We start from the raw sequence: 27,898 nt of genomic DNA, 5'->3' as shown, positions 1-27,898 counted from the left end.
TACAAGTTGTTGAAAAACTTACTAGAAGACTAGTGAATATACAGTGAGCTAATCTCATACTCCCCTAACTTTTTGGAATTAGTTAAAATAAAGTGTTCTCTACATTACTTTTTAATACTGAATCAGAGAGCCAAAAAAAACTATAGAATTCTAGGTTATTTTATTTATTTATTTATTTATTTTAAAGATTTTATTTATTTATTTGACAGGGAACACAAGTAGGCAGAGCAGCAGGCAGAGAGAGAGGAGGAAGCAGGCTCCCTGCTGAGCAGAGAGCCCAATGCGGGACTCGATCCCAGGACCCTGAGATCATGACCTGAGCCGAAGGCAGCGGCCCAACCCACTGAGCCACCCAGGCGCCCCTAGGTTATTTTAAATGGGTCTTGTAAATTGACATTTGATTATAACACTTTGACTATGTTGAAAGATCATATAACCTAGAGCAATGCTGTCCCACAGAAATATAAAGTGAACCACATATATCATATAAACATTTCTAGAATCCACATTTTAGTAAAAATAAAAAGAAAATTAAAATTAATCTTAATAATGTATTTTATTTAACCCAATAAACCCAATATATTATCATCACAACATGTAACCATTATAAAGATAATAATGTTATTAAGTTAAAACTTAAAAACAAAAATAACATTCAAAATCCTCAACAATCTGACCATAACTTTTTTTCTGAGTTTCCTAATGTGTACCTTCCTAAGTCCAATGCTGTAATCTGACCAGTCTTCTTGTTGTATCATATACATTTTATGCTCTTTCCATTGTGCTTTGCGTTCTCCGTCCAAACTGAAAACCCTCTCTGTGACCCTCTTTCTAAATCCTATCAATAATAATAATCTTCTACCTCTCCATGCCCCTCTTTCTAAATCCTATCAATAATAATAATCTTCTACACTCTTTTTTTGGCACTAGATCTTCAGAATCCAGTATGAATTTTACACTTATACAACATCTCAGTTCAGGTAGCCACATTTCAGGTCCTTAGCTTTCATGTGGCTTGTGGTCACTGTATTACACAATGTAGATATAAAGGTTTCTACAGGGGCGCCTGGGTGGCTCAGTGGGTTGAGCCTCTGCCTTCGGCTCAGGTCATGATCCCAGGGGCCTGGGGTCGAGTCCCGCATCGGGCTCTCTGCTCAGCAGGGAGCCTGCTTCTCCTCATCTCTCTCTCTGTCTGTCTCTCTGCCTATTTGTGATCTTTCTCTCTGTCAAATAAATAAATAAAATATTTAAAAAAAAAATAAAGGTTTCTACAAATCACCAGCTCTATGATCCAATTTTTCAGAACTTAAGTATCACACATACACATCTCTCACATGTACATTTACGGGAAATAAACTCTTAACAGATGCACTCTTAAGAAAACTCCATTTTTACTTATAAAATAGTATCCCAGTGCTGATTTTAGCAACACATACACTATAATTGGAATAACACTGAAAGACTAGCAAGGCCCCTATGCAAGGATGACATGCAAATTTGTGAAACATTTACTGTCTTAACAAAGGTAAGTATGTGAGGTGATGGATGTGAATTAACTAGAGGGGAGGAATCCTCTCACAATGCATACATATATCAAATTATCACAGTGTGCACTTAAATACCTTATAATTTTGTCAATTTTACCTCAATAACATTGAAAAATAGTATTCTATTTTTTATATTTAAGGAAAAAATCTTTGTGGGGCGCCTGGGTGGCTCAGTCGTTTAAGTGTCTACCTTCCACTCAGGTCATGATCTCAGGGTCCTGGGATCGAGCCCTATGTCAGGCTCCCTGCTCAGTGGGGAACCGGCTTCCCCTTCTGCCCCTCCCCCTGCTCCTGTTCTCCCTCTCCCTCTCACATGCCTCCTCTCTCTCTCTCTCTCTCAAAAAAAAAAAATAGATACTGTATCATTTTGAAATGATACTTTACATTTAAAGCAGTGGGAATGGCTCCATGTATACACAGTTCACTTAGTATACAAAGTTTCACAGTGTTGTAAGTAGACGCAACACTCGGAAATGAGGAACCTTTGGGATTTTCACTGTATTCTTTTCTAAAGTTTCTCCTCTCACAAGTAGTCAGAGAAAACTTACTTGGGTGGCTAGAGAAAGGGGAGTAGTCTGTAGCCACAGTGAAGCCAACAGCTCTTCAGAATAAGACAAGCGATACAAGGGGGAAAAGTGTCTAGCACAGAGGAGAGGCAGGAGAGCAGAACACAGGCTGCTATTTCACTGAACTATTAGAATCTTGGTCAAAACTGCAATAAACTGATTATCTAGCAAGTTTGTTTAGCTCTCCAAATGTTTTTAATTCTAAATTGATTTCATTTAAATCAGGACCTAACCCAAGCTATCAATTATCTTTATAATACATTGCATTAATAAAGTCATAATAATTAAACCACTGCTACTGTGATTTAACTACGACTCAAAGACTTTATTACAACCTACCAAACATTAAGTATGAGGAAATGTATTAAATAAGCCAACACATTCTATAGTATTCACCAACTACTATAAATTTAGGCAGTTGACTGCCTAATTCCAAATACAACATGCCCAAACTACTAATTGCTTAAAGAAGGACATTTAAAGATAAGAGAAAAAAATAAGATTCAAGAATAATTTAATGTGGGGGTCCCTGGGTGGCTCAGTGGGTTAAGTTAAAGCCTCTGCCTTCAGCTTAGGTCATGATCCCAGGGTCCTGGGATCAAGCCCCACATCAGGCTCTCTGCTCTGCAGGGAGCTTGCTTCCCTCTCTCTCTCTGCCTGCCTCTCTGCCTACTTGTGATCTCTGTCAAATAAATAAATAAAATCTTAAAAAAAAAAAGAATAATTTAATGTGGGCACCTGGATGGCTCAATTGGTTAAGAGTCTGCCTTCAGCTCATGATCCTGGGGTCCTGGGATTGAGTCCCGCTTCATGCTCCCTGCTCTGTGGAGAGCCTGCTTCTCCCTCTCCCTCTGCAATTCCCTCTGCTTGTGCTCTGACTCTATCTCTCTGTCAAATCTTTTTAAAAAGAGAATAATTTAATGTTATTATTTTGTTAAAGATTTATTTATTTGTGGGGGGGGGAGAAAAAGAGAGAGGGGAGAGAGTGGGAAGAGGGTAGAGGGAGAGAAACCCAAGCAGACTCACCTCTGATGGGAGAGCCCCACACCCGGCTTGGGGCTCAATCCCAGAACCCTGAGATCATGACCTGAGCTGAAATCAAGAGCTGGTGGCTTAAGTGACTGAGCCCCGCAGTGTCCCAAGAATAATTTTAAATGGATGGTTTTTAACATTTGACTTTTAAATATTTTAAAATATAGCCTTTTGGTTATCTAAGCTAAATCAGGAAGTTTGCCTCAACAGTTATTGCACACGATGTATTACATGCCATGAAGGATAAAACAGTATCAGGAGTTTACAATGCAAATATATACAATAGGACCTAGTATCTGTTGCCACTTTAGCAGTACAGTGGCAGAGCTGAGGGGTTGCCTCAGAGACCTTGGCCCACAAAACCTAAAAATATACTGTCTCGCCTTTGACCAAAAAATGTTTGCCAACCCTTGCTTTATACAAATTATTCTTGACTAGAGGGAGACTGAAGTCTAAGCAGGCACCGTAATAAAATTTTATTTTATCTAGTAAACTTTTAAAAAACTGTAGTTTTCACTATTAAACACAGTTTTCACTATAAAACATCAGCCTGGCTGGTGGTAAGATAAAACTTGTACACTAATTCTCAACGTAGGCATGTCTGCTAAGGGGAATATATTAGAATATTCAGGGTGGTGAGTAAGCTATTTGTTCATCCCAAGGACAGAATATGTTTTAAAAGGTTGACAGAGACTTTAGTAATCAAACCTCTATATTGTCCAGTTTAACCACCCTCATCTAACCCATCCCTCCTGGCCATAAATGACTTCTTTTGGGTTATTTCCCAAAATGAAATTTACCCACAAAATAGTCAACTCTCTTTATTTGCCATAGTTATGTTCTATAAAGTTGTCATGGATGCTGAATTAGAGAATATTGAACCATTGCCCCTAAGGGAAATGGCAGGGTTAAGTCAACTCATCAATACATAATCTCGTTTTATGTGTTTCTGTTTCAAGACACCTCATTCAATTTAACATTGAACTCATGGCCAATAGCACTGTAACTCAGCCTGAGGGAAGCTTATCTAACACATGGATTCTCTCCATAAGGCACATCACAGTCTTCTCGTGCCTAGGAACACCAGACAGCAATTCAGCCCGGTGTTGAAACATTTCTTTAAACAGTGAAGTCACCAACAAAATGCATACAAATGCAAAAGATACAAAAATGCACTAATAGATCACAAAGGCTTATTATGAGAGTTAAAATAAGAAGTCAAAGCACCGCCTTGTTGGATCTCAGCTGGGAACATAGATTCATATTTTTTTGCTGCTTTGCCTCTGTATATGTCTGCAAATGACTGGGAAAGCATCCCAAATACTGTTTTTAGGAAGACAAATTAATTTTAGTGAGGGCAAATATGAAAGTACAGAATTGATGAATCCTGAAGGATCAACTGTATGATATACACTACCAGTAATTCTCTAAATTAAATTAATGATGGTCAGTTAAAAGACTCTTCTTGAGCAATAGCAATATTAAGTACAGCCTCCAAAGTAATGTCTCTGAAGTGGTATTTCTTTGGTATGTATAAAGGAAATCGTGTGGGTGTATTCCACTCTTTCCTCTCTGCCCGGACCTTACTACCACTCTGAGACTCAGCCTCTGGTTGCGCGAATCTGAGGGCCAGGTTGGATTAGGTTCCCTTGACTTTGAGCTCCCATACCCCACCCCCATATCTCTACTCCATCCCTTATCACAATTACATAACCATCTCTGTGTGCCTCACCCATGAGGTTCTAACAGCCCTGAGAGTTTCAGTTTTGGGGTTTTTTTTTTCCTACTTTTTTCCCCCTAGTATAAAGCCCTATAGTACATTGCTATTCAATTAACTTTTACTAAGTACATAATTCAATGAAGTGAGAAATTACAGGGACCTAAAGTATGAGTAGGATGTAAAAGGACAAATGAGTAAGCTTAAGTAGTAAAAAGGTAGAATGTGTACTACTTGCTACTTGTGACAGGGCTACTAATGACGGTATAGAATACAGAATATAGAAAGAGTACATTTGAAGGGGAAAAGGAGATCCACCAAAATATGCCTACCCCCCCTCTAATCACCCATTCATCTATGTTACTTACATACTTGGTAAATTTTATTGCTTGCTAAGACTGCATTCTTAATTACTATCTATGTTATAACAACTCACTTCTCTGGCTAACTCCCCAACTATAATGTAAGATCACATAGGAGAAAGGTTTATTTGACTCTCCAAAACCTAGTAAAACAATATTTAATTGAATTGAATGTGGTTGAAGATGTCCAGGAGAGAGTTGGATATTCTGAATTTGGGCTTTGGAAAAAAGTCTTAGCTGAAATAAAGCTGTAGAAAATATTATAACACAGGGGTGCCTGGGGGGCTCAGTCATTAAGCATCTGCCTTCGGCTCAGTTCATGATCCCAGAGTCCTGGGATCAAGCCCTGCATTGGGCTCCCTACTTGGCGGGAAGCATGCTTCTCCCTCTCCCACTCCCCCTGCTTTTGTCCCATCTCTCGCCCTTTCTCTGTCAAATAAATAAATAAAATCTCAAAAAAAAAAAGAAAAAGAAAAAAATATTATAACACAGGTGGTATTTTAAAGTGGAAAAAAGGAATAATTTTTGAAAGAATCAAAGACAGAACTTTAGTTGCCCAGCATTTACAGGACATATTAATCAAGAGGAGACAATGAAAAACACTGAGAATGAACAATCAGAAACCAAGTAAGAATGGAATGGCAGACACTACTGATTACGAACCAAATCTAAATATCCTTTCTTCTTCCTGGCTTAGCAGATACCAAATTTCTTCCAAGATAATGAACTCAAGGAAGGTGAGAGCTTCCCCAGGCCCTGGGGAATGACTCATGGTTGGCTTAAATCAATCATAGCAATCACATTTCCTTGTGCCAGTGATTGGTGTAGGCGTGGCCAAGGAGATGTATGGGAAATGCTCTGGGGAACTTAAGGCAGACTGTCCTCCCTATAAAGGAATACCCACCCAGGAGAAACCCCAGCACTGCTTTTCTACTTTTGGATAATAAAAGCGTAATGCTTGTTATCTTACAACAAGATAAATATCTGTGACACAGTGAGAATGGTAGAGGGTAAAGAGAGCAAGAGCCTGGGTTCTCAGTAGTGTTATTGCATCTCTGAATCAATCCTGGAACCACCATTGAGGACTTACAGCTAGAAAGATTCTATTACTTGAAGGTGAAATCATTCTGATACCACTGGTGTCCCAAAATGAAAGGAAGGAGCATTTCATGAGGGATACAGGAAAGTCAAGAAAGGTAATAGATGGGTACCCACAAGAATGATTTTGGTTTCAAGAGTTATAATCATGGTAAGCACTCAAAAAAACCATTAACCGGGACGCCTGGGTGGCTCAGTTGGTTAAAGCAGCTGCCTTCCGGCTCAGGTCATGATCCCAGCGTCCTGGGATCGAGTCCCGTGTCGGGCTCCTTGCTCGGCAGGGAGCCTGCTTCTCCCTCTCCCTCTGCCTGTCATTCTGTTTGCCTGTGCTCTCTCTCTCTCTGACAAATAATAAAATCTTAAAAAAAAAAAACCAAACCATTAACCATGTGCAAGCACTACTCAACACATAGAACCTCATCTAATCTCTCTTAACAATCCTATAAAGTAGATGTAATTATAGGCAATGAAAAGCAAAAGCCAGAATCCAGTGAACTGAACAAGAGGGATATGAAAATGGAATAGTAAATTCAAACATTTCAAGAAAGTCATCTGAAGGTAAGAAGAGAACTGTATATAAGGGAGTGAATAAAGGAGGTTATAACTGGTCAACAGAAGAAGAAAAAATGCAGAGGAAAATGAGATATAAAAGTACTTAAGAAATGATTGCTAGGTAAGGTTCAGAGAAGATAGGAGGGTTTGGTACAAGAGTACAAGTAGATAAAATTTGAACAAAAGGAGAAGTGGGCTCGGAGATTAACAGAAAATAGGTAAGGACCAATTTATGAATTTGAAGGCAAGAGGATAGACTAGGAAGGAAAAGTATTTCATAGATGCTATCAGTGTTCTTTAAAAATTTTTTTAGAAAGGACATCCACTACTAAAAAGCTGAGACTTAAAGTAGGGCATTTAGTAAGAATGGTGATGGTCTCACATAGCAATTATGAGAAATAGGAATTGATCAGAAATTGATCAGAAACAAGTAAGATTACTAAATTTGACACAGCTAAAACCAAGAAATCATGAAGAATAGACTTTCATGGGGCGCCTGGGTGGCTCAGTGGGTTAAGCCGCTGCCTTCGGCTCAGGTCATGATCCCAGAGTCCTGGGATCAAGTCCCGTATCAGGCTCTCTGCTGAGGGGAGAGCCTGCTTTCCTCTCTCTCTCTCTCTCTCTCTCTCTCTGCCTGCCTCTCTGCCTACTTGTGATCTCTCTGTGTCAAATAAATAAATAAAATCTTTAAAAAAAAATAGACTTTCATTTCTTTATAAACAATTTAATGACCTTCCATATGCCAAGCTACCTTTCTAGGTACTGGGGATACAGTATGAACAAAAATTCCTGCCTTGTGTACTTTATGTTCTAATGAGGAAGACAAGATTTTTTTTTTTTTTAAAGAATTTTCTGTTCCTTTTTTATTTATTTATTTTTTTTTTAAGATTTTATTTGTTCGTCAGAGAGAGAGCTCACAAGCAGGGAGAACTGCAGTGACAGGCAGAGGGAGAAGCAGGCTCCCTGCTGAGCAAGGAGCCAATGCAGGACTCTATCCCAGGACGCTGCGATCACCACCCTAGCCAAAGGCAGATGCTTAACTCTGAGCCACCCAGGCATTCCTAAAAAGATTTTTTTTTAAGTATCTTTTTATTTGAGCGACACACACACACAGAGAAAGCACGTGTGTGCGATCAGGAGAAGGGGCAGAAGGAGAGGGAGAGGAAGAGAATCTCTAGCAGACTCTGCAGAGCATGGAGTTCCACATGGGGCTTAATCCCAGGACCCTGAGATCACAACCTGCACTGAAACCAAGAGTCAGCCACTTAACTGCCTGAGCCACCCAGGCATGCCTATAAAGATTTAGTAATTAAAAATATTCTTAAAAAAAACTAATCTATGCAATGTTAGATGGTAGTAGGAGCTAAGGAAAAGAAAAGAATTAAAATTTTAGATGGGGTAGGCAGAAATGGCTTCAGAGACAAAATGACATTTGTACTATGACCTGAAAGAGAAAAGGGAGAAAGCTATGTATATATGTGTGGGTTGATATCAGGTAGAGGGAAAAATGAAGTATGAAAGTACAAAATTCTGGAGGTGAGAGAATGCCAGGCATCTTTAAGGTGCAGCTGTGTCAGAATGATGGGGTAGGGACGGTCAGAGAAATAATAAGAGGCTAGATGGTGTAGAGTCTTGTAGGCTGCTAAAGACTTTGATTTGTATCAAGGGAAGATGAGAAGCCATTGGGGAGTTTTATGCAGAATGACAGGATTGCTTGGCCTTCTATGTTAAAAAAAGAGAGGGAAAGTATGGTGGGTAATGATGGAAGACCCAATAATTCAGGTGGTTTGGACAATGATGTAGCAGTGGAGGTGTTATTTATTTTAAAGGTATAGTCAATAGGACTTCCTGATGAATCAAATGTGGGATGTGAGGGAAATCAGTAGCACAAGATTTTTCAGCTTCAGCAAAGGGAAAGAACAAAGTTCTTGACTATTGACTAATATAGGAAGCTATTGACTAATATAGGGAGATAGAAGAGCTGAGGGATGGGGAATTGGGGAGTTCAATATTGGACATTTTAAGTTTAAGATGCTTATTAAACTTACAAATGGTAGTATCTAATAGGCAGTTGGATATATGAGTCTAGTATTCTTAGAAGCAGTCCAAACAGAAGATAAAAAACTGGGAGTAGAGGTGATCTTAAAACCTCGAGGTTAGGGGCGTCTGGGTGGCTCAGTGGGTTAAGCTGCTGCCTTTGGCTCGGGTCATCATCTCAGGGTCCTGGGATCGAGTCCCGCATCAGGCTCTCTGCTCGGCAGGGAGCCTGCTTCCCTATCTCTCTCTCTCTGGCTGCCTCTCTGCCTACTTGTGATCTCTCCCTGTCAAATAAATAAATAACATCTTTAAAAACAAAAACAAAAAACCCTCGAGGCTAGAGATTATACTAGAGTGAATGCAGATGGGGAAAAGAAGTTCCAAGGATAGAGTTCTAAGATTCACAAATGCATTAGTAGTAACTATTTCTAGGAAGGTGGGGTCCTCTCCCTTATCCCCAGGAAATGAATCTTAATTATTCAAAACCAAGTATGGTACTTGCTAGAGTAAGCCTGTGAGTCAGCTTTGGTCAGCACAAGGTTAGTCCGATTGGTGTCCAGGGGAAGGGGGTAGTAGAAAGGTTTCCTTACTTTTGAAGACAAGAAACTCTCTTCTTCCACTTTACAGTTATGACTGCATAACACTGGGAACCATGGCAACCCTTATGCAATCATCAGGCGCATTGTGCTGAGGATGGCAGAGGGCAAAGATGAAAAAAAATGGGTATCTCCTGTATTGCTGAGCTATAACTCAACCAGCCGTAGGGTCACTCTGTGCCTGGATTTTTCAGTTATTATTTAATACGGGTTTTCAGGGCGCCTGGGTGGCTCAGTGGGTTAAGCCGCTGCCTTCGGCTCAGGTCATGATCTCAGGGTCCTGGGATCGAGTCCCACATCGGGCTCTCTGCTCGGCGGGGAGCCTGCTTCCTCCTCTCTCTCTCTCTGCCTGCCTCTCTGCTTACTTGTGATCTCTCTCTGTCAAATAAATAAATAAATCTTTAAAAAAAAATACGGGTTTTCATTACTTATGGGAAATAGCATCTGGTTACAATAATCTCATTTTTCATTTTCATAGCAATGCTTAGGTATCAAAAAACAAACAAACTCAGGGGGTGCCTGGCTGTCTCAGTCAATAAAGCATGTGACTCTTGATCTTGGGATCATGAGTTTGAGCCCCACATTGGACCTAGAGTTTAATTTAAAAATATAAACACTTGTGCTTGCTTTGGCAGCACATATACTAAAAAAATATAAACATTTAAACAAATGAACAAATTGAAACTCTAAATTAAAGTTTAAAGTTGGCAAGGTTAAATAACCTAGCACTTAGGTAATAATGGTGAATTGAAGCTCATCGAGCTCCAGTGTCTATTTTAAGTGACTAGGAGTTGTGGATTTAAAGAGTGGACACTACTGAAAGACATGGGGAACAAGAGTTGGGAATTCTCAAAGTGACTGGCAAACCAAGACCTGGAAGTAATAGAGATTGAAAAGGGAAGTATCAGAATTACGGAGTATATTAGTAAACAAGATAAAGTGAAAAGAGCTCTTAAGAATATTAGAATTGAAGATTTTTAATTTTTGAGTAGTCTGGAGACTAGATGTAGCTTGTACCAATGAAAGGGAATTAATTGTATTTTGAGTACTCAGGGACTGATTGGTTAATATTTACTAACACTATGTAGCTTGCTATTTTGTGTACTTGGGATTCAGTGCTAAATAAAACACACAAGGTGCTCTGCGGAGGTCACACTTTGGTGTGAAGAACAGACAAACAAGTAAACAACTAGAACTTTGGTGAATATGGAGTTTCTGGCCAGCATAATCAAAGGCACTCAGTAGTATCTGATTTGAGATGAAGTTCCCTGGTTGTAGCCTGGCTAGCAATTGGGGTCCTTACACAGGGTTGCACACAGCACACAAGTGAATGAGAATCGGGATGACAGTAACTGGCAATTATGTATTTCACATAATTTCACATATGCACACTCAGAAGTAAACATTTAATGATTGATCTGATCATTAAATTTCTTCCATTCTAACTCTTCAACACTTGCTTAATAAACTATAGGTTATTTTTTTTTTTAAGATTTATTTATTTATTTAACACAGAGAGAGAGAGAGAGAGAGAGAGAGAGAGAGAGGTTACAAGTAGATGGAGAGGCAGGCAGAGAGAGAGGGAAGCAGGCTCCCTGCTGAGCAGAGAGCCTGATGCGGGACTCGATCCCAGGACCCTGAGATCATGACCTGAGCCAAAGGCAGTGGCTTAACCCACTGAGCCACTCAGGCGCCCCAACTATAGGTTATTTTTTAAAAGATTTTAAATTAATCTCTACACCCAACATGGGGCTCAAATATTAGATATTCTTTGTTAGACTGATCCAAAGAACTATCTGAAAACAAAGATGGAGTCTTTGCAGTGATTCATGTTTTATTCAACCTTAACTCCCTAGAATAAGCTCCATGAGGGTAGGCATATGTGTCTATTTTGTTCGCTACTATATCTCCAGCACTTAGAACAACGTCCAGCATTTTTACTGAACCGAATAAATAAGCACCTACTGGATGAGAGGCATTATGTTAATCACAAAGGTAAATAAAATGGTTCCCACCCTTAAGGAGTTTACCCTTTTAAAGGATCTAAATAAGGGGCACCTGGGTGGCTCAGTGGGTTAAAGCCTCTGCCTTAGGCTCAGGTCATGATGCCAGGGTTCTGGGATTGGGCTCTCTGCTCGGCGGGGAGCCTTCTCCCCCCACCCCAACCTCTCTGCCTATTTGTGATCTCTGTCAAATAAATAAATAAAATCTTTATTTCAAAAAAAAGGATCTAAGTAAAAATCTCTCGGTCTTCACCTATATCAAAGTACATCCTTAAAGAGCAAGGTTGTTAAGAATCTAAAAGCATTATCTGTCCTGGACCAAAGAAATTTATTGTAGGCTTCATATGATCTTAAATTTAAAAAATAAAGTACCATTCTATCTTGAAAAATTAGTATTTGTATCACTAGGTACTACAATTAGATGACCTGTTATAAAAAATGATTATGTAAATCAAAGAAAAAATAACAATTTCAGGTGCTTTTAAACATTTTAATTACTTCTTTTCAAGTCCTTTCAAATATATTTTAACAAAAGTGAAGTGAGAATATCACTTAATATGAAGCAACATAAAAGAACAAACAGAATCAGAAGGCAAATTCCAAAGAGATCACTGCTATAAATAGAGACATGAAAATGTCAGGACAGAGAAGCAAAGTTCCACTAAAAAACAACAACAAAACCGTATGCCAAGTGGGCTTTACATCTCATACCCACCCGTCTTCAGTTAAGGATTTCTTTCACTGGCAAAGATCCTCTTTCAATAATCTATTTCAAAATATAAATGTTGTAAAGGTAGACGTCCTGATTATAAAAATCAAGATGTTTTTGGTTCTGCAAAGATTCGTGTTCCCCTTGTACCTAAGAAGCAGAAAACCTCCAACTGAAATTTAACTGAATCACTGCTGTTTCAGAGTTCTTTGATGAAATAAAGAGCACTGGATTAGGAGTCTAGTGTTGACACAGCAATTAATCTTGTCACTTTGTGCATGGCTTTCAAGCAATCCAGGTCAATTTCCTCCACCATAAAATGAGAGAAACAGATTAGATGATCTTCAAGGTCTTTCCAAGTCTGCTATCCTAAGAAGTTGAGTGACTCTTCTTTTCCATGCTAGATAGCCTCAAAAGCCCCCAATATTTATAACCACGAATTTAGCAATTGACTCTAGCTTTGCAGGGAAGTGGTAACTATGATAACAAACAATTCAATTTGATACTAAAATTTTACCAACATAGGGGCACCTGGGTGGCTCAGTCAGTTCAGTGTCTGCTTTTGGCTCAGGTCGTGATCCTAGGGTCCTGGGACTGAACCCCATGTCAGGCTCCCTGCTCAATGGGGAACCTGCTTCTTCCTCTTCCTTTGCTCCTCCCCGCGCTTGTTCTTGCTCTTCTCCCTCTCTGTCAAATAAATGAGATCTTAAAAAAAAAAAAAAGACTTTACCAACATAAAAGCACCAAGATATATTGGCAAACCAGAGTAAGATCCAGTCTTCAACCAGCTCTCCTTTATACGAGAAAAGGGGAGAAAACAAGATATCTGTGTTCAGAACATATACTAGTCTAACTGGGGAAACAAAATATAATTAAGCTAAATCTTGTAATTATTAAACTTTTTGCATGAGACCAGTTTTCAGACTGATAAACATAAGAATCAACTACGATGCCTATTTTTTTTTTTAAATAAGAGATGTAAATTTTCTAAAACAAGTTACATTAGGTCCAGGTGGGGCCCAAGTATCCACATTTTTAAAAAACACCCTAGATAATGCAGGGTTTTTCCTCAAACATACTCTTGATTAAGGAACACTGTCCTAGCCTAGATCAACAAAAACTTGATAGGGTTCAAAAACAAAATGCTTCTAGACCTTGAATTCTCTAGACTATATGCCCATAATCACTAGAGAACAAACTATAAGGCATCAAAAATTAGCAAAAGTCTAATGGAGCAATTTTATTTTAGTGGTTCTCAAGTGTGGGCTACACTTTAAGGATCAACTTAGGAAGTTGTTACACATACAGATATAGACCAATGAAATCAAGATTCTGGGAGTGGGGGTCAGGGCTCAGCTTTATTTAACATTTTAAAAAAGCTCCCTGTAATCAATATACTGAATTAAGTAAAAGATCAACGGAATTGGTTAGTCAGGTTAAAGTTCATGAAAAAAGATGACTTTTAATTTTGATATTTGGCTAAAATTTTAATGAATAGGATAAATGTAACAGAAGTGAAAGGAACTGATGTATAAATATGTGATTCAATTAGGGAGAGAAAAAATAAACAGGTTTTGACCACAAAATAAACGGAGAATAAGAACAGTAAATATATCAATTTATTTTAGACATTTTGGTTTTGAAGCAACACACAAAATGTTGTTGAACACACAAAATCTCTTGGAGATAGCTGCAGACACAGATCTGGAAATACTTCTAAGGAATAAGTACAGGACTAATTCTAAGTAAACTAACAAAACTTATGTAACACTGTTTGTTAACTACAGTGGAATTAAAAAAATTTTCTAAAGATTTTATTTATTTGACAGAGAGAGAGATCACAAGTAGGCAGAGAGGCAGGCAGAGAGGGAGAGGAGGAAGCAGGCTCCCCGCTGAGCAGAGAGCTCGACTTGGGGCTCGATCCCAGGACCCTGAGATCCGGACCTGAGCCGAAGGCAGAGGCTTTTACCCACTGAGCAACCCCGGCGCCCCGGAATTAAAATTTTTAAATACTTTCACAGGTCAAAAAAATTATGAAACCATATATATTACATACACTCTGTAGTTTTATTATATATTATATTCTGCAGCATTATATACCAGCTTTATTCTAAGTTATTTGGATGTATGCTATAATTAACTAAAAGCACTCGGGAACTGGGTGGTAAAGCCAATTTTTTGAGACAGAAACTGTCAGGAGTACCAAATTTTCAACCTACCATTATCCCTATAGTAAGGGAGCATTACGGTATATCGGTAAGGGCAGGTAGCTCTGAATTTTTTTCATTAAATATTGATTCAATTTCCTATATATTTTATGATGCTGTGCTGTATCTCCCATGATCCTGGTCAAAGGACAGATCCTGCTTACACACAGGCTGCCAACAGATGTGTGCAACTAGCTAAACACGATTTATATATTCAAAGAGGCACTGTGTACGATACAGTAAGGATGGTCCTTCTTTCATTAAAGTTGAAGAACCATGTAAAGTTGGGAAGGAACCTTAGCAAGCCCCTCTTTTCCCCCATATATGCTTTCTGCCTTCACTGAAGGGCCAAGAAAATTTATCTCATTTTCAGGAAGAGCCTTTGTCTCAACATTAATTGTTCTAAAAAATTAAATTACACAGAATTCTACTCTTAATTTTCTGAAGAGTCTGATTTTATTTTTTTTTAAAGATTTTATTTATTTATTTGACAGAGACACAAAGAGAGAGGGAGCACAAACAGGGGGAGTGCGAGTGGGAGAAGCAGGCTTCCCAGAACAGGAAGCCCAATGCGGGACTTGATTCCAGATCCCTGGGATCCTGACCTGAGCTGAAGGCAGATGCTTAACAACTTAGCCACCCAGGAGCCCCAAAAGTCTGATTTTAAAACTTTTGATATGTTTTTGGAGGTGGGCTATTTTATAGAGGAATCCAATATGCAAACAGTACAAACACTATCATAGACACTCTGTGGTAATACAGAGGAAAAATTTAAATTAAACAATCCTATTCTTTTCTTGAAGGGGCTTACAATCTAGTTTGTGATGTGGATTACAAACACATAAACCCCCTAAACAATGTATCTGAAAAATAGTATTAATCATACCAAATATATATGTATATATACACATACACTCTAAACACTATATATACATTAATTTTAGTAAAGCATATTACTGATTCATCCAATACAATTAAACACAGAAAAACAAGGCTTTATCTTTTTATATAACACATGGGTTCTTTAATTTTGTATGTAATATTTTTATTACCTTACATTAAGACCTGGTTCTCATGACAAACTTTGGCATACATCTCAATAAAAACAAATGCATATATTTTTAAAATCCAAGTAAGAAATACGAAGTTGTGAACCACACCATAGGAAACTACAGAGATCCATTTCATTACTTGATTTTTTATAGATTCTTCAATTCTTTCAACACAGGTCGCCTGGGTTCAAATCACTAACACTTACTAATATGTGACCCTGGGCAAGTTAGTTAACTTACCTGTACCCCAGCAAGAGATTTTAATAAGCACCTCATAGAGCCACTGTAAGCATAAATGAATTAAATACAGACAAAGCATTTAGAACAGTAACCAGTATATCGCACTAGCCATTATTAGCTATTGCTATGAGTGTGCTATGCAGTAAAGACACAGAAAGACATAAGCTTTACTGTCATGGACACTACAATCTAGTGGGAATTCCAAACAAACAATAAGTGATACTATGCTATTATTGTCATGACGAAGTACATGACAACAACTAAGAATCCCTGAATTTTTAGAGTTCTCGACAGGCTTTCTGTTAAAATGGAAATTACCAGGCAATAGTAAAATGGAAGAGGTGGGAAGTGTACCTGATAAAAAGGGAGCTCTGCAGTTATGGGTAAGTGAGAATGACAAGGATAATAGAAGTCTAGATTTAGGGCAAATCAATGATCTTAAACAATATCCTAGTATTCTTCAGTCTACTTACAGCCCTTCAATCAGGACACACTATCAAATTTGGCACCCAAATCAGAGAAGAAATCTCTAATAACTGAGCATGAGATGATAGTATTACTAACTTCTGAAAGGGAAAACAGAAGTCACAGTGTAAAAACATAAGACCTTTTATTATCCTTTACTGTTGGCTACTTTTCAGAAACAGATTAAATTGCCCTCTCTTTTAGGTACACTGGTAAAAGGAAGTTGTGTGACTTACCAAAGGTCACATGGGTCATACTTTAACACAGATCCTCTTGGACTTAGCCTAGAGTCCTTTCCACTATCTGGGGCTACCTCCAGTTTCAGACACTGGTCAAACTGTTGTTTTCCAAAATGTTCCAAAGTTAATTTGTATTAACAACTCTGTTCTCTAAAATGCTAATATATGGGTGCCTGGGTGGCTCAGTTGGTTAAGTGTCTGCCTTCAGTTCAGACCATGATACCAGAGTCCTAGGATCAAGTCCTAAATCGGGCTCCCTGCTAGGCGGAGAGTCCCCTTCTCCCTCTGTCCCTCCCCGCAACTCATGTGCTCACATGCTCTCTCTTAAAATAAATACATTTATTTTTCTCACAAAAAATAAAATCTTAAAAAAAATAAAATGCTAATATATCCTGCTTCCATTCACACCTCAGTCTGAAATAAAATTCTAAAAACTCAGTCCAAAGGGATATAAAAGTCATTAAACCAAAAACCAACCTAATGATCAAACACCCTAACGACATCCTGAACTATTTACTTTAATTTGAAGTGGCCACTTCCCTCCTCACATCTAACCTGAATCTGTTGTAACTACGTACTAAGGAAATACTGGCCTGGTTTAAATGACACACAGTATATAGCATGTAGTTTTCAGATCCTTCTGGCTAAGAGCTGTTAGAAGGTAGGTGATCCATAGAAAGCTGAGGCAGGAAACCTGTACAATTATGTCATTCTAAGATGCCTGTTAAGGGACACATGGATGGCACAGTCAGTTATGCATCCCACTCTTGGTTTCAGCTCAGGTCATGATCTCAGAGTTGGGAGATGGGAGTCCCTTGTTAGGCTCTGTGCTCAGCAGCAAGTCTGTTGCCTCTCTCCCTCTCTAAAATAAATAAATCTTAAAAAAAAAAAAATGCCTGTTAAAAAGCCATAATGGATGGGGCACCTGGGTGGCTCAGTGAGTTAAGCCTCTGCCTTCAGCTCAGGTCATGATTTCAGGGTCCTGGGATCGAGCCCCACATCCGGCTCTCTACTCGGTGGGGAGTCTGCTTCCCCCTCCACTGCCTGCCTCTCTGCCTACTTGTGATCCCCCTTCAAATAAATAAATAAAATCTTTAAAAAAAAAAAAAGCCATAATGGACTTTTCTCCAAAAGCTAAAAATAAGAATCTGTTAATATTTCACAGATTTAACAAATCCAAAAGTGAAAACTGTGCTAAGAAAAAAATCATGTAGTCATTTGGTAACCAGTAAGTCAGAAGGTAAAATAAGAAACTTGCCACTGCATTTAATAGCTCAACTTTAATTGCATTTGCTTATCTTCTCACTCTGTTATCTGGTATATCTAAATGCTCCCTACTGTAGCGTTCAAAATACCAACTTTTGCTTCATCCTAAGGATAAAATATGAAATACCATTTCTGTGGTAAGAGTCGGACTATAAAATATGATTCAGCCAAATATTTAGCCAACATCAAAGCATAATAAGCCAATTTTAGATTATTAGCTATGATACATCCACTTTTAAGAAATTTACATTGTAAAAGGGAATAAATTTAGTCAAGAAAAGCCTGATCTCATCAATTTTAAAAGTAACCAGAAAAGTACAAATGGCTCTGAGATTGAGAACTCACAGAGCCTAATCAAAATTCACTGGTTAGTTTTCCCACAATTCAGCTGCTCTTGCACGTTCCTGGGTTTTACCAAAACTAAGATTTGAACATAACTGCAATCCATAAAATGTACACAGATTATACCTTCTTGATTCTAAAATGCCAGACGCCAAATTACAAGTTTATTACTAGTTTCCATTTGCATAGCACTTTGTTTTCTGAAGAACTCACAGGTATCTCATTTGAGGACAGTAAAGGAAGTTATGATCATCAATAGAAATCTGAGACATAGAGACAAGTTACTTGCCCAAGGCCACACACAACTAAAATGCAGAGGCAGATTTTTTTCAGTATGCACTTTCAACAAAAGTCTAGAATGTTGAGCATTAGGAATTGGTCAATGGTAAATAGATAGTCCTTGTTCTCCAGTTTACATTCTAAAGGAAAAGAAACAATAAAAAAGTAAACACACAGAAATAATTTCAGATAAATGCTATAAAATGGTAATGACATAGTGATTGCAGAATGGCACAGCTAGAGGTCAGAGATGGTCTAAGGAGGTGACATCTGAACTGAGCCTCGAATGATGAGGACAAACCATCCACGTGAAAGTCTATAAAAGCATCCAGGCCAGGCAGAAGAAAAAGCAAACATAAAATCCCAAAGGCAGGAAGTATCTTGGACAGCACGGTTAGTGAAGAAGAATTAAAGTGAGGATTGTTTAGAGACAGTGGCCTGGTCATATGGAGCCCTTACACCACTCCAGGAGATAGGATTTTAAAGTACTTGGGGTGCCTCAGTGGTTCAATCAGTTAAGTGTTCAACTTTGCTTCAGCTCAGGTCATGATTTCAGGGTTGTGAGATGGAGCCCTATCAGGCTCCCTACTCAGTGGGGAGTCTTCTCTCCTTCTCCTTCTGCCCTTATGCCCACCCCCACGATACATACTCTTTCCGAAATAAATCTTTTAAAAAGTTTAATAGGAAGAGAAAGGTGAGATGATCTGTTTTAAAGAAAGAAATCATTCAAGCTGCTATGTGAAGAAACAATTGAAATATAATCAGGTAGAGGCTTGAGCTTCAAAAGTATTGGTAATGGATCCTTATTACTTTTGAGAATTTACACATATATTACATATTTTTATAATTTCACAATTTAAAACAGCTAATTATAGACATTTAAGGGTGGGAGCAGAAAAACCAAGTAGAATACTATTGCAGTCCAGGACTAAGTGATGGTAATTTGGGAGTAGTGGAAATGTAAATTTATAGAATTTGGAATGTACCACAGAAGTATGGTAAATAGGTTTTCCCAATGGAGAGGCAGGGGCAGGAATTAAGGCTGACCAGTGTTTCTCAATGTAGGATGATTTTGCCTACCAGGGAACATCAGCAATGTCTGGAGATGTTTTTGACTGCCACAACTGAGTGTGTGTGTGTGGGGGGGGGGCAGTGTTATGTTACTAGGATCTATGGGTAGAGGCTAAGAATGGTGCTAAACATATTTCAGTACACAGTGGTATTTCCAAACATAATTATCAGAAGTTAAGAAATCCTGATCTGATTCCAACTCCCCACCCTGGTTCCAGGAGAGTCTACAAATAAAATACAGATGAAAGGCTTTACTTTGCACATTTAGAGACAACTAAAATTGTCTGAAATAAAGTTTGTTTGCAGGTGAATCATATCACTCTATGGTTAACATTATGTTGATCAGAAGAACTGACTGGTATATGCCTAATACATAAAATATGAAAAAAATCAGTTGATTAATGTCACTTGTTAGACACACTTTCTCAAAACATAACTGAAAAAAATTTTTAGTAACACCACCCAAGATGCTTTTAGTCTTTTTTTCCCCCCAATTACACTTAAGTCTGTAATCCAATACATTTGCTGCTTTTCCAAATACAAATCCTCACCCCTCCAAACCTAAAGGGATAGGTAGGAACACTGAAGAAAATCAGAGCTATAAATGGTTAAGACCGTAGGAAAAGCTTCATTGGAGGAAAATGTCCGCCCACTTGCAGCTACATGCATGTATGTCACAGTTATTTTACTTGGGCCCTTGAACAAAAGCACACATTAACTGCAATTATGAAGATCACAACACACATTTCTTCCAATTACTCTTATGACTAGCAACGGGAAAGGTACTTTTTTAGACCTAACTCACAAAACATAAAATGCCAAAATTGGTAAAGTTCATTTTACCTCGGTCTTTGTTATCTAAAAACAAGGGAACTTTGGAGAAAAAAAAAATCACTTTATCGACTCCTAAATAAGATTCGTAAAGCATCCAAATGAGTCTGAAGCCACTACTAGTACTGGAGTAAATTATGTGCCACCAAATGCTTGGGAAGGTCTGAAATTACTTGATAACTGAAGTAGATGACATAAAATACACACACTTAAGTTATCCAGCCCTGGGATGACAATTCAGAACATCACGTTACATTTGGGTTCTGAAAGAAACTAAAGGAACTTCCGGAAGCCACAAAGTCAATTTTGGTCAAGAAATGATGTTTCTGTGAACTGTAAGATGACCTCAATAAAACGGGCCCTGGACACATCCTAGGTTACTAACTGTAGTTACAACAGAATTTTAGGAACAATCACGTTTTTACAAGGAAAAGGGCAGTCACAATTTCACAGCCTCATTTACATTACACAAAAATACCGAAATCAGCTAGAGCACTAAGAGGCCTCAAGCCTGAATTCATCCCCACTTGTGATAAAACACATCTGCCAATCTATACGTAAAATACAGGGACACTTTACTACCCTGATCATCAGGACGAGATCCCGCCGGGCCGGGAGGACGTTTTCAGAAACATCTCCGCGTGGCGTCCCGGGCGCCCTTCTCCCAGGCACACTCCTGGTTGCGGCGCTCTCGAGATACTGTAGCGTCGTCCTTACGCCTGTCGACGTTACCCTCTTTCCCTGGATACAGAAAATGACCCTACGCGCGAAATTCACCCACAGTCCCTCCCCGAGTCTGCAACCAATAAAAACCAACTACTCTTTCTTGAGGTCTTCAAAATTGCAAGCCAAACGCGGTCGCCGCGCCAGTCGCACCCACCACCCCGGAAGTAGAAGCAACACAGTCTCAACAAGAGAATGCGCGCAGAGGAGGCGCCAAAATAAAATCCACTCTCGCGAGATCTTAAACACAAGTCTCGCGACATCCTTCGGCCTCTCCTTGTTTTTTTCAGCCCCACCCCCACACCGGTTCGTTGCCTCAAAACATCGCGAGATTTTCTCCTTTCAGTCTCCGCCCCTTTACGGCACGATGGTCGCACAAGAATGTGATACAGGATCGACGGCCGCCATTTTCTTTCTTTCTTAGCAGTTGGCTGAGGGAAGGTGTCTGCGAAGAAGCGGCAGCGGCCACTGTAGCGTAGGCATGGCAGACTACTCAACAGTGCCTCCACCTTCTTCTGGCTCAGCTGGTGGTGGAGGCGGCGGCGGCGGCGGTGGGGGAGTTAACGATGCTTTCAAAGATGCGCTGCAGAGAGCACGGCAGGTAAGTCTGGACCGCGCGGCGGGATCCCGAACGCTCACGGTAATTGGCCGCTGGCTGAGTAGGCCGCTACTTCTTCGCGCATGAGGAAGAGGAAAGAAGTGCCCTTCCGGGCCCTGAAATGTGAGGAGATTTATGGTTCCCCACGTTGGTAATACAATTCGGAGGCCGGAGCTCGGTTTTGTGTATCTTGGCGTCTAAGCCATTTAGAACCCAACGCGTGTTACGCGTAGATGGCTTTAGGTCTTTCGCTTCTGCGGCAGTCGCGCTTTCACTGAAGAGTTAGCGTGGCATTTCCTTTTTTTCAGATTGAACGTTTTCGGTGGGATAAAGCGCGCGTAGTTTTTACACAATAGTATGGAAGGTTCTGGTAATGAGTTTGGGAGAGGACTAGGGTCTGTCCTCAGGAACCGTGATAAGGGAGGGATATGTCAGTACAGCAGTCTTTATAGCTTCCAGCTCATTCGGGCTGTCTCAAAATTAATCTTCCTGTATCATTCACTTTCACATCTACAAGGAAGAGAGCACTAGTATCCCGTGTTAGAATCCTTCCTCAGAGCAGGATTTATGTGTCAGTGGGTTCTACCAGCCCTTTCCTCTTATTTCTCAAAATGGCTTCAGGCCTATTATATCCGAGTTTCAGTTTGAATCTGCCTCTCTGTTCAGAGTCGTAAACTGACCAGACCTCTTTGTATTACGTAGGTGCGTACATTTGCCCTGAAGGAGTTCTTTCCCAAACGGGGAAAATAAAATTACTCCAGGAAATTTAAAGGCTTCTTAATTGGAACTTTATTAGATGGTCCCTTAACATAACTATAACTTAAAGTGTGTGATGTTGTATGTAAGCAAAATAATTTTATTCTAGTTACGACATTTTTAGATTATAGCGTTAAGCGAACGGGAATCAGAAACTAATTTTGTGGTGTGTTTTGTTTGCGTTAACTTTGTTAACCTTTTTCACTCTCCAGTTGCATCAAAGCATCATTTGAGTCAACCTGCGTAAAGTCTGTAATAATGTAACAAGTGGCTCTTATTTTTATAATGTGAACATATAATTAAACTTACCTATAGTTGTGTATGATCAGAAATAGTCAAAAGTCACCATTAATACTAATTGTGTAATTTTTCACCTGAATTTTCGTTCATCTGAACGTTTTTGTAATAGCGACTGAAACATTTATATAATGACATAAACTGTTAGAGGATTATTATTAGATTGGTTGAAGGACTCACCTGCATTACTTTATTTGACCAGTGTATTGAATTAATTTGTGCTACACACTGAACTTAGATACTAGAGATTTTTTTACTGTGTGAATTGTATTTCTGCCTTCTAGGAAGTGATGATACAATCAAGGAACCAAATGCAAATGAATAGTAGTATCTGATTAATGCATTCAGAGAGGAGTAGACAAAAATGGGCACCGTTAATTTATCCACTTGTTTTGTAAACATTTATAGAGTTCCTGCTGTGAGTCAGGCACTGTACACAACACCAAAGAGTGGGGTGCCTAACTGCCAAAGGACTGATATTTTAAGCAAGGCATTAAAGAATGAGTGAAAGTTTGATCAGTGGAAAAAAGAAGCAGCATGTGCAAAGGTATGAGGGTTTTGGAATGACAGGAACCCAGGAATGAAGTCACTGGAGGATAATGTTGGTTGGGGAAGAGGGTGGAAATGGAGGTGAGTACAGATGAATACAACTTCTGAAAGGCCTCAGGTTACCATGCTTTAATTAAAAATTGGACTTAATTATTTGGCTAAGCTGTAATTTCCTGATTATGTTAGATGGCTTTTTTAAATATAGAAATTGCCTTCAAACTGTGGATTTCCTGTACTCTCTTTTTATGCCAATAGGTCAGCTGCCTCAATGCTCTTGTTGTAATGATATGATTCTTTATAGATGTCTTGCTGTAATAATTTGATTGTTTCTTTACAGAATTGACCTTAAGCCTGAGATTCCTAAATTTAGCTTTTGATTTGAATTTCCCCTTCTGATTACTTTTGAAGATGCCTCTATAATGTCAGTTATAGCTGCTTGTCTGATATATAAATGGAATACAGGGAGGAGTACTTGGACTGAAGAAACAAGTTAGGTTAATATCTGAACTACTTTTTCCTTATCTATGTTAAAAGTATGCTGGATTATATTTCCAAAATCTTCATCTAACCTTAAGTTTCTTTTCTTTGTCCAGCGTATTATGCAGTGTTCTTGGAAGGAAGAGGTGTAAGAACAGCTTCTTGCCCTCAGAGCTGTGTACTAACGGGGATGCTCTTGGCTTTTTTTAACTGGACGGTTCTTTGTTAATGCAGGACAAGTGGTTACTGCCTAGCTCATTTTGCCATCTGGTAATTTAGACCAAATTGCTCAATCATTTTTCCAGAGAATTCCAATGGCTTATTTTTTAATGTGTAATTTCCAGATTTTTAAATACTCTCTGAGCTAAATTCAGCACAGGGGCACCAGATTGCTTCTCTAGTTTAGGGTTTCCAGAGGGTACACTGGAGAGATTTCTATTTGTGTATTTCAAGCTGTAACTCGAAAGGGTGGGTTGGGATTCTTTGGTTAGGAGTTTGGTGATCACACTAAGGCAGGTTTGTCTCTGAAATGTTGAATGATCAAAATGTATCTCTCTACCTTTTTTCTCCTTGACATTGGGAAGATAGAAGTGAATCAGAGTGGGACTCCATCATTGGTAGAACACGCATTAAAGCAAGAGTATAAGCCTTGATTCTTTAGCTTGTAAACAACTATTAGTCTTTAAGTAATCAGTTATTCTTGGAATCTCTTCCCTGATTGTAAAAGTGATGCAAGCTGCAATTGTTTGAATGCAATGAAAATTTTATAAAATAGAATTGTTTTTCAGTTAACGTTAATTTCTTTTGAAAACTAGCACTTGAGTAGGCTTCGGGGGGGAGGTTTGTTTCTACATTTGGTAACAGGATAGCAAAGTTTATGATAAATTTCTCTGTTGTAGGAGGGGACAGTGTTAAAAATGGTTGTTAGTATTCTTAGTGAGTAGTTCTTTTCTAATGTCTTTGTACTGTTTCTGAATGTTTAAGATGGTGTTACTAATTCTCTTGAGTGAACTAAGTATCAACCTTTCATTTTCATTTGGATAGTTTTAGAACTATTCAGTGAATAATGAATAATAGGGAGGTATAAATAAGTATCCTTTCTCTGTGCAGAAGTTCCTTGGCGTTCAAGGAGTGGTGTTCTGCAAACTCATGCAGCATTTACAAAAGCTAACTGCAGAAGGTACTCACGACTTAAGATCATCAGTAGTTACTGTCTTGTCTGGCCTGAAATAGTTCTTCTAAAATCAGTACCAGGCAGTGTATTTAAGTAATAAGGAACAATTCAAATGTTAATTAAGACTTTTAAAACTTGGTGGAAAAGAAGTTGTTTTCAGGTTTGATGAAGAAACCTTTCAGAAAAGAAATAAGATTTTTATAGCTGCCCAAAGATATGGAACAGGTTTTTGAGTAAGTGAAAGGATGATTAAGGAAGGTTAGATTGACCAAAGCCTTTTTTTGTTTTTTGTTTGTTTGTTTGTTTGTTTGTTTGTTTTAAGTAATCTCTACACCCAATGTGGACCCTGAGTTCCGGAGTCATAGATTCTTTTGACTGAGACAGCCAGGTGCCCCCCCCTCCCCAAAGCCTTTTTTAAATCAAGCATTTTTAATATTTAATCCTGGTGTGCTTTGGGAGAAAAAGGGAAATCTAGAAACCCTAGGAAATACAGTTGGGAATTGAATATATATTCAATTTTAAGTGATACGTAAGTGGATTTTTAAGACTCAAGTCTTTGAGTATACTTAATCTTTCCAGTTTTCTAATTATAATGAAGCATGAAGCAGTTGGCTTAGTTCACATCAGGATTCTTTGGGGAAATTCTAGACACCAGATGTTTGAATTTTCTGAGTAATTTTTTATCATGGAAAATTTCAGACATACTCAGAATTAGCAGAATAATGTAATGAAGCTCTAATGAGCGTATCACTCACATTTAGTGCTTACCCCCTTCTAGTAATTAGCGTGGAGCTATATAGAAATTGGAACATCTCCTCCATTGACTTACCATATAACCTGAGTTAAGTTCGCTTGAGATTTTTTTCACCTGTAAAATGGATCACTATCTCACTAAGTATTCTCATCTCTTAGGGTCGTTGTGATGATTCAGTGACATACAGTAAACATACAGTATGGAATTTTGCCTATTGCTGGCACTCAGCAGTCTTAGTTCCATATCTCATTTCATAAAAAATGAAGTAAATACTCATAAAGAAATACATGAAATACATTGAATATATTGAATTTGTTCAATATATTCAGTATATTGAATTTATTCAATATATTCAGTATATTGTACTTACTCAATATACTAAATATATTGAAATATATGAAAAAACATTTTCTTTTACTGATTGTGTCCTGTCTATGAGTTGAGGCTGCTGTTTTTTTTAATATGTTTAGGTAAGTGTAAGCAGTTACTTGCCCCACTCTAAAAAAGTCTTTAGGAATGAAATGATTTATTGTTTTGTAGCTGAGACTTTTCTTTGAGATACAGCTTTCCAGGCTTTCCCCACCCCCATGTTTCCATAGAATAGGATTGTCTGATAGAAATATAATGCAAGTCACATATTTTATTTAATGCAACATACCCAAAACGTTACATGTGTACAAATTTTTTAAAAACTGAGATGCTTTCCACTCTTTAAGTTTTCAGTATCCATTTGTGTACTTATTATTTAATTCGGGCTAGCCAGAAGTACTTAATAAATAACCATGTATGGCTAGCATCTACCTTATTAGACAACACTGCCTTGGAATCCCATAAGGTGTTCACATTCTCTGTGCCTACAGCACATTTTTGAAGTGTCATGGGAGAGAGCCATGGAGAAGATAGAATTAGAACCACATTTTTCCCAAAGCTATTTACATGGTCAGTTGATTCTGAAGATTCCTGTTTGATTATTTCTTTGTTTGTTCTTACAGAAATTTATCAGAAGCTTAATTCCAGATGATGATAAATTTTTAACTCCTTGAAGTTATTAATGGTATTAATGATAGTAATACATGGCTCTGTAATTTTTGTTTTTCTTTCATACTAATTTTCTATGTATTAGATACTTGGTGTGTATATATGTATATACATATATTAAATGAGAAAATATAGCACTAAGTAGTGTATAGTAGTTATGATGTTATCCTTAATGATGATGTGCTTTTGTTTTTTAAGATTGCAGCAAAAATTGGAGGTGATGCTGGTACATCACTGAACTCAAATGACTATGGTTATGGGGGACAAAAAAGACCTTTGGAAGATGGAGGTAAGTTATAGTCATAAGTATTTTAATTGTTTCAGACACAGGTTAGTTGAAGGTGATTTTCAATATTTTTCAAATTTTTTTTACTGAAACATTGCTTTTATAATGTTCTTAAAATTGTAAGGTTTATGTTGGCCTCAGGAGAAAAGAGGGGGGAGACCTTAGACAAGGTAGGTAAAATTTTGAGTCAATCAGCCAGTTCTGTCTTAGTAGAAAACAACATTTTCTCTTTTAGGATTGTGCCAGATTGACAGTTTGCACAGACATCTTGTTAATATACTGAAAAGAACAAAAATATAAAATGTTTAGAAGACATTTCACTGGTTTTTCTCATCATATGTGAATTAATCTTTATATGCTATGTTTTTATTGTTTTGCTATTTCAGATTTCATTTTAAAGGTTGATATTTCTATAGCTTGCTACTGTAGTGTGTTGCAGGTTATACCTTTTTTTATGTTACTTATTTTTGTTTTAGTACCTTGTTTTGTGTTTCAGGTTTAACTCAAAATGTGGCTTAAAACAGATTTACAGTGCTTTGCATTTTTTAAAAAAAAACGTAATTGTTGAAGCTTCTGAACTTAGAAGTCTGCAAGTATTTTTTGTTTTAGATTTGATGTATGAATTTTGATACATTTTCTTTTTGCCCTTTTATTTACTTATTTTTTTTTTTAAGGAGGATTCTGAATGAGCCTGTAGAATGTATTTGTAGCTTTTGACCAGGTGTACTTGGTTTCCTTTTATTTAAGTGTCTTTCACATTTATAGTGAGGTTTTAATATACAAAAAAATGAGCTAATGATGCTTCAGATGTTGTATGTAATGTATTCTTTTTATTTTATGTGTAGATGGCTCTTGGACAAGTCCGAGCAGTACAACACACTGGGAGGGAATGCCCTCTCCTTTTAAAGGCAGGAATTTTTATTTATTACCTGTGTTTAGTATGTAACCGTGAAATAAACCAGTGGATTCTTAAATGGACACAAATAATTCTTGGATTATGTGTCTGAATTTTTGCTGCACAACATTCTGATGTTT

At 38.1% G+C, this 27,898-nt stretch overlaps 2 protein-coding genes and 1 non-coding gene across 17 annotated transcripts in view; 2 read left to right on the top strand and 1 right to left on the bottom strand.

Annotated features, from left to right (window-relative positions):
• Positions 1-21,053, bottom strand: part of DNAJB4 (DnaJ heat shock protein family (Hsp40) member B4) — a 44,920-nt gene extending 23,867 nt beyond the window's left edge. The window contains exon 1 of the mRNA XM_059375211.1: positions 20,794-21,053. The gene's annotated coding sequence lies outside the window, so the exon portion shown is untranslated. The remainder of the gene's footprint in view (positions 1-20,793) is intronic.
• LOC132002336 (U6 spliceosomal RNA) lies at positions 1,414-1,519 on the top strand. Its single transcript, XR_009399830.1, has one exon. It is a non-coding gene; the product is annotated as a U6 spliceosomal RNA (small nuclear RNA).
• Positions 21,054-21,289: 236 nt separating the features above from the next.
• FUBP1 (far upstream element binding protein 1) overlaps positions 21,290-27,898 on the top strand; it is a 33,961-nt gene continuing 27,352 nt past the window's right edge. For 5 of the 15 annotated variants that reach the window (XM_059375202.1, XM_059375196.1, XM_059375191.1 and 2 more), the window contains exons 1-3: positions 21,291-21,535; positions 26,776-26,866; positions 27,709-27,771. In XM_059375202.1, the coding sequence (XP_059231185.1) occupies positions 21,416-21,535; positions 26,776-26,866; positions 27,709-27,771 (274 nt within the window). In that variant the 5' untranslated portion in view covers positions 21,291-21,415. Of the gene's footprint in view, positions 21,536-26,775; positions 26,867-27,708; positions 27,772-27,898 lie in introns of all 15 variants that reach the window. The other 10 variants (XM_059375190.1, XM_059375188.1, XM_059375187.1 and 7 more) reach the window with 4 other exon arrangements.

This window comes from Mustela nigripes, chromosome 14, assembly GCF_022355385.1.
Source record: "Mustela nigripes isolate SB6536 chromosome 14, MUSNIG.SB6536, whole genome shotgun sequence".
NCBI classification, from domain to species: Eukaryota; Metazoa; Chordata; class Mammalia; order Carnivora; family Mustelidae; genus Mustela; species Mustela nigripes.
Note: the sequence above shows the minus strand (reverse complement) of the source record. Positions and strands in the feature narration are given on the sequence as shown.